Below are 12,620 nucleotides of genomic sequence, written 5' to 3'. Positions count from 1 at the left end.
AATTGATTGGGATGTCTGAAATGACAGAGATTTCACTAGTTGTGACATTTTGATAGATAGGCCCTAGAAGAAAAGGCACAGTCCTCAGGTTGCTGCCCCCAAGTATGATCTATTCAAATGTTCAAGCACTTACCCCAGTTGTTACTCAACATTTGTTAAATATCCATGTTTTTTTTCTGCCCACAAGGAGGATGGATATGCATGTGTGTAGCAGCAACATCACACAAACATCTTCCACACTCTAGTATGCACTGTGCCATCAAGTTCTAGTACATTAGATAATTGAAAAAATCTCCAGAAGATTATGCAAGTTCTGAAAGAATTTGCCTCATTCATTTTTTCCCCTCCACCTTTCATGGTGTTTTGTACCTTGCTGTCTCTGTTCCTGCCCCACAAGTGGATGGAGTGAGCTTACTGGCAACCATTAGAACAGAGAGAGTCTCTCATACATTGCATTGCTAATGATAGCTAGCTACAAGAAGTAATCAACTGATGATGCCTTTCTTCACGACCTTACATTTATTCAACAGGCTGCCTATTTAAGATCATCACAATTATTATTCATGGTGATGGTGACAACTGCCCTGAAACTCTTGAGAATTAAAATGGCACAGCTTCATTTAACCCACAATGCTGAAGTTGAAATGTAATCTTGACCGTGACTATTAACCACTCACAAATCAAATATGGTTTTAATTGTGTTTCCCCCTGTAAGACTGACCTTGACATGCCTGAAAGAATTTTAAGTAAGCTATATATTTGGTTCAAGATATAATTATTTCCAAAATTTGACCAGTTTTGAAAATAGGTTGTTTTGCCTGTGATGAATACAGGAAAATGTTTGAGCTTAAAATTAATAGCTTTTAATGAGACAAGAAAATACTTAATTGTTCTGCCAAAAATAGTGATATATGATAGGGAAGACACTGAGTCTTCCTTGGTATAGTATCCAGGCCTAAACCTGCTGGACTTCCTGGAATGAATGTAATAAGCATATACATGTAAAATTCAGCAGACATCAGACCAAATTATCTGCTATGTTCCTGGATTACAAGTGGGATACAGATTGTGCAGTTTGGCCTTTTGCAAATGTTAAACTCCTGCAGTGACATCCACTGGGCTGGTGGTGAGGCAGGTATGCCAGGTGGGTAGAAGAAGACAGGCTCTCACTTTCCCTCCACATAGCGTTTAGTTACAGAGAAGTTTTTCATAGATGAAGTATAAGATACTTGTTAACCTGTATCTGGGCAGTTAGGCTGGTTTCAAATTCTTAAATCCCATGCCTTTGTTTGTTTGTTTATTGTTTCAATTTATACCTCACTGCTGTCCATGGACTCATCAGTACTCTCCATGGTAGTTAGTACTTGAGGTTACCTTTAAAAAAAAAAGATAAAAATGTCAGGACCTGGAATCCATGATTGATTTTGACACAGCAAACAGGGGAGCACAGAGTATTTAATAAACCTTTCTTGCTTATGCTTTTGAAAGAAGCTTTAAGAGATTGCTTGTTTTCAAATGCTGGAGCAAGTGGCTCCATTTCAGTAAATGCTGAGAAAGTGCCTCATTCCTTCTCAAGGTTTAAGATGAAAATGATTCTGCATGTGCTCCAGTGTTCACTTCCTGTAGTTCTTTGGAATGTAATGTCTGTTATGGCAGCCTAAAAATCCAGTGTTTTTTCCCCCGTTCAGCCATTGTCCAAGTTATTTTATCCTCAACATCTGTGAATATGGATGTGATGTTGTACCCTACTAACCTGAGAGCATCTCTTAGCTAGATCAACCCCACATTCTTTCAGACATTATATGCACAATCAGCCTTGCAGAAAGTCCCTGGGGCAGTTCTTGCACTGTGAAAGGCATAAACATGTGCAAGATACTAATCTGCAGATTTCTTCCTTCAGTGAACTTGGATACTCAATTATAAAATCAGTTCCAGGGGCTTGACCCACTTGGCTGATTTTCATGGTATGTGAAGGTAACCCAACCTGAAAACAAATTTCAGTTTATATTAGGTATTGGCAAAAAGCTTACTAGATTTTTTTGATGGGAGGGGGGAATGCTCATTGTCAAATCTTGTCTGCAGAACTTATCACAAAGAGCCCTTAATTACAGAAGACATACCGCATCAACAGAGAGAACTTTTTGCTTATAGTATGTAAATCTCTTTCTAGATTCCTCACAGACCACGTTCCCTTTTACGGAATAGCCTGTAGCCCCTTCCTTATATGGAGAGTTCTTGAAAACTGTCAGTTGTTACTCTCTACACCGTGTTTTTAGGACAAGGCACACAAAAGGATTTATTTCCCTGGGGCTCTTTGAGTTTATCCTGTATCAAGTCACATCTGCAAGGTTATTCCTGGCTCTGACCTGACCTTGTCTGAAGTAATTTCCCATGTTCAATACTTGTCTTATACACTTCAACTTCAGAGGAAGCAGTATTGACTTACCCATGAGTAAATATGCATAGACTTATCACTGCATTATTTTAGAACCCTACAGGTAATTTGTGCAATGACATTGTTTAGTTAGCATGAAGTATAGTGCATATTTAGGGAAACATCTGTTCTGACTAGTATCAGTGGTTTGCCTTAAAAGGTTAGCACTTCAGAGAAGTGTTGGTAGATTTAGTGTTCAGCTGACACTTGTCTGTTATCTCTTCCAATAGAAAGTTGCCTGTGGTGTAGTCAGAATAGGTAGTTGCGTTGTACTGTCATGGTTACAAGGTAAAATACCTAAGCATAGTTCCTTGAAACGAAGGATGTCTTAAACCTCTTGATATTTTTTGATCAAATAGTCTAGGGATTGGGATTACAATTCCTCTTGTGTGATTTATTTGTGTTAAACCTGAGTGACAATGGTCTGCTCAAAAGCATACATGCAAAACAGAGTGTAATTACAGTAGGTAGCCCAAATCCTAAGAGTTTGGTTTATTCACAGGAGCTATTTGTATAAATAAAAACCCTACACAACAGACAGGCTTGACAGAAGAATACTCTAGGACAGGGGCAGTCAACCTGTGACAGGTTGACTACCCCTGCTCTAGGACATAGATTTTTTATGGGAGCAGTTATTTGTACACTGTCTTTGGTTGAAATGTATTTTGCCTTTCTGGGGTAATGGTCCTGCTTCTCTCTTTTTCTCACCCCAAAGTTCTGTTGTTTCTCCTTTCTGTATCTTATTTTCTTCTGCCTCCCAAAAAAGCCCCCAAACAATACTATCTACAAACCATGAGGTTGGACCTTAACTGCTTTTGAAATTCATGCTGACTCCATGATTCCATGCTGAAATTCCATGCTGCTTCTTAATAATGTTCATTGAGTTCACTTTTTTTTTTTTTTAAAGCTAGCTGCAAATTTTATCCATTTATTTAGCTTGTATACTGCCCCTTCCAGACCAGCTGGTTTACTTGTAACCTTTCCATTTGATAAGACTTTCTTGTCAAAGGTGTTTGTCATGAGCTACTTATTCAGATTGGCTCAAAATTTCACTCATTTCTATCTACGCTTTTAGTAAGGGACTATATATTTAGTCTCTTGATTGATATTATTAAGCTTGAAATAAAACCGCAGAGTGTTTAAAGACAGCATAAGATTTTGCTTAGTGTTTTTTAGCCGTTTCTGTTGGGAGCTTTGATGGCTGGCCATTTTCAGTAATGCCTTTCTGTGTGTGTGTTTCTGGCATAATCTATTTCTGCATGTTCTAGCCTCATGTTTTAGCTAAACCTCTTTTCCAAAATGTTTTCAGTATAGCCCTCCTCTTACTGTTCCTGAATAACTGCATCTGTGATGTTCTTTTTTTATATACAATTCACACAATGAGTCAAAAATTTAATTGTATTCTGCTAAAGAATTATTATTCTTTAAAAAATAACAACCCTGCATCTTACCAGGTCAGTTATGTGTTAACATAAAATCTCTTGATCACCGTGGATCAAAAGTGAGTTACTTTTAAATTACTATCTTTTGGCTCATGTAAAGGATCTCTAAATGTAATTCACATGATAGCCACTAACTCTTCCTTGATGGTGTATTACCTGTTGATGGGGAAACCATAGAAGAAAACAAGACATTTTCAAAAAGGGTTGATTGGTGGGTAAAACTTTGCCTGTCTAAAACCTGACATCAGTGTTTCTCTCTTCATTTGTTACGCTTGCACAAACAGTGTGACACCATCACCTCAACAGGTTCGTGTCTGTCCTCCCCAAATGTTCTCTGAAGATGGATCTAATCTTTACTCTGCTCGGGGCATTTTGTCGCTCATCCAGTCTTCCACCCGTAGGGCTTACCAGCAAGTCTTGGATGTGCTGGATGAAAATCGCAGGTGATTGGCCATCACTGATTCTGCCCAGTTTACTGCTTCTTATTTCCCTGTCCTTTCCTTTTTAATTGGTTTTGATTTCTTAAGTAATATGAGATTAGATTAACTTGCTTTTGCTTTCTTTTGCTTTCGCTGTTTGTGAATGATATTTCCAAAATTCACATTTCATGGGTTGTCTTTATCTGATCCAAGGAAGGAGATAAAATATCAGCATAGGGATATAAAATCCCTTTCTCAGTGGTAAACCAGAAACAGAGCAACAAGGTTTGACAAATGTACAACCCAGACCAAGTTAACCCCTCTAAGACTTGTTGATTTCAGCAGGTGGAGGGCTTTTCATTTTTTGATCACACTAGGGAATGCAGGATGTCACTGGTAACTCACCAATGCAACAATGATTTCAGAAACAAAGCTCAGGGCCTGATAGTATTGGGGAAGATCTAAGTGAAAGTGTGTTGACTGATTTTGGCTCTCTGCCATTGTCTTCAATTACCTGTGGTGGAGAAGAAAACTGGATAAGTAGTACCTGAAAGGCAAACTTTGTAGGGGCTTTTGACTCAGTACATGGAGAAGGGCCCTGCGTACCTGGGTCCTTCAGATGTACTATGCTTGCTATTTGTCTATCAATTGAATGGTAAGCAAATATTGATCTGTGATTATATCTGTAGATGTTTTAGTACTTGTAAATGGCATTAGCTTAAAATATTTTTTTCCATGCAGAGCTATAGATATGAGTGTTCCTTTTCTAATTTTTATGCTTGTGTTTGAATCCTGTTAATGGTGAGGCCCCCTCACTATTTTATAGTCAGACTTTATATTTACTTGCTACAATCATAGATCAAGCAGGATTGACATGCAGACAGAATCATCATTATCAGTATATCTACATACAATAAAATTTCAAAGCCACAAAGGCAGCTGATGTCAATAGTACAGACATCACTTAACCAGCTGCTTCCTTATTAAACATGCTAAGGTAAAACATTTGGCCACCGTATGGTTGGCCTCAGAAGTCCAATTAAAACTCTACATATTTTGCTGTTGCTTAGAGGATTTGGGACATGACTGTCAGAACTCTCTGCTACATGAGTGTCCTTTGCCCAAATAAAGTTTTTAGCACTTACATCACAACCCCCAAATTGCATGTGGTGACTCTTGTGAATGTTGACATGAGGACATGGCTAGGTGAAAGGTCCTGCTTCATGTACTGAAACTTTTTACATCTTAAAAGGCCATGCGTCAAGGAAGCCCTATATAGGATCCTTAGTTTGTTGTTAGTTTCAAGATCAGTCCAAGAGGTTTACTGTTGAGAAGCAGCGTCTGATTCCTCCTACTGCCTTTGCTCACCTTGGAACAATAAGCATCTAGTAGAGGTGGATCTTCTTCCCTCTTTTCTTCCTCTTGATGAAAAATTATTAAAGCTGCTAAGTAGCCGTCAGAAAATAAATCATATTTTTGTGAAGTTTTTGTTGTCTGGTGTTCTGAAGTTAAGCCAGCTTGGTGTAGTGGTTAGGAGTGCAAACTTCTAATCTGGCACACCGGGTTTGATTCCCGCTCTCCCACATGCAACCAGCTGGGTGACCTTGGGCTCGCCACGGCACTGATAAAGCTGTTCTAACTGAGCAGTGATATCAACCTTACAGGGTATCTGTTGTGGGGAGAGGAAAGGGAAGGTGATTAAAAGCTGCTTTGAGACTCCTTTGGGTAGAGAAAAACGGCATATAAAACCAACCTTCTTTATACTATTTTAAAGATTTTATTGTTATTAATTGTTGAAGGGAAGGATATAAAAACCAATTAAGTATGCTACCAGGAAAGAACGGGCACTGAGTTTTAGTACAATAGTCCAGAACTAGTGCTCTCTCCAGTGCATGATTAATCTTGTTTACTTGCACCGTTGGTAGTAGTACTATGTACTCTACAGAAATGCACATGCACAAGTGCCCCATATTTTGAAGTGACTGGAGTGTGCTCCTGCTTACATATTCCACATGTACATAGTGACATATAGGTTGAATCCTTTGACTGTGTTCCACACATGCTTTATTTTTGGTCTCATTCTATTATACCTCACTTCTGTTTCTTTTGTCTTCACAACAGTTCTCTAGGTTAGATGACTATTTCTCCCCCTTATATCAAAGCAGTAGATTAACTGATGGTGACTTCTTCAAGGCCATATGAGGGGGCATGGCAGAAGTTAGAGCAGACCGTGGTGATTGTCACACTTTTCTCAGATCTAAATACACACTGAGATGACCAAAGCTAGGATAAGCCCTTGTAATTGTTGTATCTTATAATAAGCTGATTGATCTCTGTGAATAATAGAGGCCAAAAACAATATCACCTGCAGATATGGCTGTCTACTTTGGGGGACTCCCTAGCATGCAGAAAATACGTCATTACAAGTAAACCAAAATAACAACCTGATGAAGGCTAAACATTCAAAAGGGTTTTTTTTTTTTAGCAACTGAGTCGGTTTAAGAAGATAAATCTGGTATTCAAAGTCCTGATCAATTAGAGAACCCTGGGGGGAAATGTTGAGTGTGGTAGGATTTTCAAATGGTTTATCTCCCCCCCCTCCCCCTTAGTCCTCACAGGCTTCCATACAAAAGTCTGTTTTTTGAATCCAAATCAATAAAGTGAACTTGGAAAAATCTATCCCTGCAAAATAGCCTTACTAAACATTTCTATTACATTGAAATTGTTTAAAAACTTTCATGAGGAAATTATACATGTTATATAGATATTTTTATGTTATGCGCATAGACAATAGTGTCCTGGGTCATGTAACCTTTTTTAAAAGAATGACTTTTCAGTTCCTTTGGAAAGCTCATTTTTGGGAGGGGAAAAAAAGTATATGTTCTTATTCCTGTCCAATACATGATTCTGTTTTGAATGAAGTGTCTCTACTCTGCTATAGGAATGTGAAATTTGGAACAATATATCTCTTGCATGGCTACAAATGCTGCTTATTTTATAATATTTTGAACTATACTGTTGCTTTTATTGGCACTGGTAGCATATTCTCTCACTTTAAAGTTATGAATTCTTAAAATGATCTTTGGTTTTCTTTTGTTTTCTACAGTCTCTGGTTTTACTTCTGTTTTGACTTTCTTCCATTCACAATATTTGATACATTTTTTGTTGTTTTTACCGGCTGTGCACTGCTTAGGTTGGATGCATGTTGTACTGGTAAAAAATGTTGAAAATTTATCACTGCTGAGTTAATTCTATGATAAACTAACTCTTATCTGTTTACATGTTTTTCCTCTCCCCTGCAATAATCCTTGTGGGGAAAACTGATTTTATGGGACATTCCTGCAGTAGGGCAAGCCACCTGAAGTGGGCAAGTTACATCTTGACACATCTGAAAGATATTTATAACAATAAATACTTGTATCACCATACAAGTATGTAACTTCCAGAACATTGTTAAACATGCCTGGGGGCAGTGACTACTTAGCAGTACATCGCTGAATTAATCCTGTTCATATTTCCTGTTCCCTCTTTTTATTTCATTTAACTTGGACAATGAAAATGAGTCAGTTTAACTTTCATTTTTAACAATCCAGAGTTTTAATTTGCAAGAAATAAAGGTTAGTTGTTCTAGGAGGGTTTCAGTCTCTAACATCAGAATTGGCTAATTATAACATTTGGAATAAGGGACACATTGGTTAGAGGAGAAGAAAATATACACATGACCTTCAAGAGGCAGAATATATTAAAGCAGAGTCAGAAGAGATTGTGTACGGTAGTGATTTTGTGTCATGATTCCTTTGGAAAGACTTGTAAAGTTTTAATCCTCTCTTCCCATATATCCCTGTACACCAACTCTGCTGTGCTGGACATTACCTTCTGATTGTTTCTTCCACCCAAGGTTCCTTTTTTGGCATCTGCTAGGGCCCATTATTTTTAATTTGTAACCCTCACTTCCTGGAACATACTGCCTTAAGAAGTTTTTTTCAGAAAGTGCTGCAAGTTTGTTTGCAAGGGAATTAAACGGACCAAAGCTGCAGATTTGGGTTCATTGTATAGTGTTGGTAGGAATTATATGTTGAATACACTCATGGTTTCAATAGAATAATTTGTAAGCTACTTTGACTTGCAAAGGGGCAAGTGGAATATAAATGTTTAACAGCATTAACTAAAACTTTAATTAACTGGAAGAAATATATAGGAAGGCCTAAAGCTGTTGTTAAATGCTGCTGTGTAGAACGTTAATACTTGAAGTAGTTTGGGGTAAAATACTTCTATTTATTTTTAATTTAATACCTGCCACTCCCAGTTGCTCACTGGCTCATGGCGGGCCACAATGCTTAAATTCCACAATAAAATACATAAAAATCCTAATTCCTTCAAACCTCAGCAGCACTCAATCTAAGCCCACTTCCCATAGCTCAAGCGCTCCTTCTATCCATCCCGTGCCAAGAAAAAATGGGGGTTCAGCATGTTGTCCTAGCTGAGGCAAGCTATCATAAAAGCATTCATTTTATCATAATCATAAAAGCATTCATTTTTATCATAAAAGCATTCATTTGATTTTTTGAAATTGAAGCAGTGCTTTCCAGACAAATATGATCACTAGATCATGGAGGAATCACAGCTCCAGTGATAAGTCCCTTGCTTTGTACACAGTAAGGTTTTTAGTTTAGTTCCTGTTCCATGCAAAGCCTGAAAAGACCTAGAAGAGGAGCTGCCACTCCATCAGCAATGTAATACAAGAAGGCAGAGTTGAATATTCATGAATCTGCCATCTGCCTCAGTATTGGACCTAAACATTTTGTTCTAGGCAGTTCCCTTCTCTTAAAAAGCAGTGTATTCTGCATTTGTAAGGGATAAGGAACAGTGGGGAAGCCTGCTTCTCCACTTCTACTATACTACCTATCCACAAAGTTAAGCAGGTAAATGCTTATAACCTTCTCTCCATTCCTTCTTAAAACTGGGGCTGATTATTTGAAAATAATCCTAATAGCCTGCCAGTTCATACAAGCCGTGTAGAAATCCTTGTATGGCTTATCAATAATAGAGTTAAATGTCTCAATTCTGTCTTTTAAATGGTGTGTGAGGTGATGCTGGATTATACAAAAACTGTGAACATGACGTCTCACTGATACACATAGGAAAGTAAAGGTGTTAGCACTTTTGCCCATGGAAGGATAGAGTGAGTCAGTGTTGGACCGATGCCACCACGTGCACTGCAGATCCCTGTTTTGCTTCCTATGTTGTTCCTGCAGGCTCCCTGTTAACGAAGAGCAGTATTTCAGCTCAGTTGATTGACTAGGACGAGGGAAAGCTTTGTTCCATTGACAGAGCTAGATAATGTGTTCCACAAGTGATGTGCGTGCCTGTGTGGACTCATCTTAATTATTTTCCTTCGGCACATATTTTAAAATGTTAGTATAATGCCTTTCCCTCTCTCAACACACAATGGAGTGGATCTATGTGACAAGATGCATAATGCTGACAGTGAATATGGTGGTCCAATTCGAATTTCGGTTCTTCCCCCTCTGCAGCATGTCCTGATGTCATTATGCTGTATATTTTTCTGCCCCAAACCCCATATTTGGCTGCTATTTGTAGTGACAGAAAAACTCAGTATAATGACCTGGGACACAGTCAGTTATACTGCCTGTTATTAATTTTTGGCTATAATAAAAATTCGAGCTTGTTAAAATGTAGATGTTTGTGGGTTCCGAGTGCCAGTCCAAGCTGACTTTTCCTCTGCCTGTCATAGAATTTTAGGCTATCTTCTGTATATGTTGGTATAGATCAGGGGTAGTCAAACTGCGGCCCTCCAGATGTCCATGGACTACAATTCCCATGAGCCCCTGCCAGCATTTGCTGGCAGGGGCTCATGGAAATTGTAGTCCATGGACATCTGGAGGGCCGCAGTTTGACTACTCTGGTATAGATGGTTAAGTAATACACACAGCATTTGTCCTTGACACCACCAGCTATCTTGTCAGACTTCTGATTATTTTAATTTAGGAGTTATGTATCTTCCTGAGAGTATGCCAGAGTGAGGCAGTGAGGCTGATTCAGAGAGATTTTTTATATGTTAGGTCATAGTTTTATGATGGCGCTGTGAGTTACATGACTGCTAGAAAACATCTGAAACCGTTTAACTTGATCTAAGAGCAAGATAGTTCAAAGATCAGGAAGCCACAGGGTTCAGTATTCCACACCTGTTTGCGTGAACAAAAAGTGTTGCGATCGTTCACATCATACTGAAATTTTTCCTTAGAATATATTGGAAATATTCTAATGGAACAGTGATGGAAATTTGCACCAAAACTGAAAAACTTGAAGCAAAATATACCAGCACATATACTAACAGTTTCTATGAGAAACAGCACTGAGGGAGGAAAGTGTGTGGGGGGGATCAGGTAGGAAACTCTTTCAAGTACTAGTCTTCTGTCTCTAGCTTTAGGTACATTTCCCTGCCCTTACTTCTTTCTGAGCCCTAGCCTTTTACAAATTTGGTCAACAATTTGTCTAAATATGTCAATTTACTTGTATATTAATGTGTGTATTGGGTTGGTGGTCACTTTGGACCAAGCAGGAATTTTTAGAGATAGTCTTTAATTTGTCACGAGAGAGCCTTTACTTTCATTTACTTTTATTTGCTGTTCTGGGGAGTTTAAGCTTATTTAAACAGACCTGGTCAGAGTAGACTGGTGAGATCCTAACTCAGAAGACAGGTTTAGTGTGGCTTGGTGGTTAAGGGAGTTGAATTCCTTGCAAGGTACATGAGGCTGAGAGAATGTGACAGGCTGATTGGTAGTGGATTGTTCATCACTGACTTTAGCATTTGGGTGGGTTGGGGAGGGGATACCTTTGCTTATTAGTAGCATCAACCAAACCCTTTAGTTGTCAGAGTAGTATGTTGACGAGGTTTAGCATCCAAGGGCATTAGTTACATGAATGAAGCTGACAATAGTGCTAGCCAAACAAAGTTAGATGCATTTTGGTGGGCTACTTAATGACAGTGATGTACACAAGATTAGATTTTTTAAAATAAATCAATCTCCCTTGGCTACTAAGATGTGACTATAGCAGGGTGCTTAGCAGAGCCAAGAGGTCATTAAAATTATAATATGCCTTAGAATAGAGAATACCACAGTATGGCCGGCTTGTCTTAAAGTATAACAGCAAAAATAAGCAAGCATCCTGATTCTCCCCCACTTAGGCAACACTGTACAGTAACTTTTACTGTTGAATCTTTGTTGCAATGTTTTACATATTACCTATGTTTTAAATTATAAAATGAACAAGTTGACCATCAAAACATAATTACTTTCAATTTCTGCTAAGTAGGGTCAGTAGAGGGAATGTAGAGAAATTAGAAAGTGGGCCATTACGATTATGTCAGCTTTTAACTGTGTAGTCTCCCATTAATGTAGCAATATTTAAACAAATATTTGGGAAGGGTTCATTGAGGGGTAATGGTAGAGGAACCAACTGCCCCATAAAAGTACCTAGAGAATATGCACTATGCTATTGTGATTTATGGAAGTATGAATGAATGAATACTTTTGTATCTGCTAAATAATCCATTCTCTCTTTAAAAATGTAATTCCTATCATTTGCAAGACAAATCTGTACAATGTAAGACATCTTTGTGCCAGTCAGTCCCTGAATATCTTCCTCAAAATTAATATCAGGAAAAATATGCAAATTGTTAAGATTAAATGAAATGTCTTCAACAAGAGATTATACTGTGTTGTATTTCAGTACACTATAATAGAGATACTCTGACAATTTTGACTCTGGGTTTTGTTCTGTTTCTCTTTCCTTTCTCTCTCTCTCCCTCTCTCTCCTGTTTATTGCTTCTGTCTCGTGTTTTCTGTCTACAAAAATTTGCCTTAGGCCAGTGTTACGTGGTGGGTCGTCTGCTGTCACTTCCTCTAACCTTCTTCATGACAACACCAGGTAAACTTGCAAACTTGCACTCAGTCACAATATCCTATATTCATCTTCTGAGAAGGATCACATCCTGGCTATATTTCCTCAGAATTAAGCTCCAGAGAGTTCAGCAGGGCTGTCACGATTTAATGGTTAGAGACTTGGATTATGTTCTGGGATGGATGAGTTTGATTCCCCTGTTCTGTTACAGAAGGCTGCCACATGACCTTTGACCTATCTCAATTTCTTCACCTCCTGTACTCTGACAAGGTGTGAGGGTTAAGTAGAAGGGGGCTGGAACAAATGGAAAGCTGCTTTGAGTCCTTGATCAGGGATAAAAGTGGGATTTTTCTTTAAAGCAGAAATAAGGTTGCTTCTTGGCAGGAGTGTTCAGTCTGT

At 38.4% G+C, this 12,620-nt stretch overlaps 1 protein-coding gene across 5 annotated transcripts in view; it reads left to right on the top strand.

Annotated features, from left to right (window-relative positions):
• Positions 1-12,620, top strand: part of MFF (mitochondrial fission factor) — a 32,393-nt gene that overhangs the window by 11,305 nt on the left and 8,468 nt on the right. For 2 of the 5 annotated variants that reach the window (XM_077348849.1, XM_077348848.1), the window contains 2 exons: positions 4,161-4,319; positions 12,186-12,248. The exons of 1 other annotated variant lie outside the window; for it this stretch is intronic. In XM_077348849.1, the coding sequence (XP_077204964.1) occupies positions 4,161-4,319; positions 12,186-12,248 (222 nt within the window). The remainder of the gene's footprint in view (positions 1-4,160; positions 4,320-12,185; positions 12,249-12,620) is intronic. 2 more of the 5 variants (XM_077348850.1, XM_077348852.1) reach the window with 2 other exon arrangements.

Source organism: Paroedura picta, chromosome 8, assembly GCF_049243985.1.
Source record: "Paroedura picta isolate Pp20150507F chromosome 8, Ppicta_v3.0, whole genome shotgun sequence".
Lineage (NCBI taxonomy): Eukaryota > Metazoa > Chordata > Lepidosauria > Squamata > Gekkonidae > Paroedura > Paroedura picta.
This window is presented reverse-complemented; position numbering and strand designations above follow the sequence as displayed.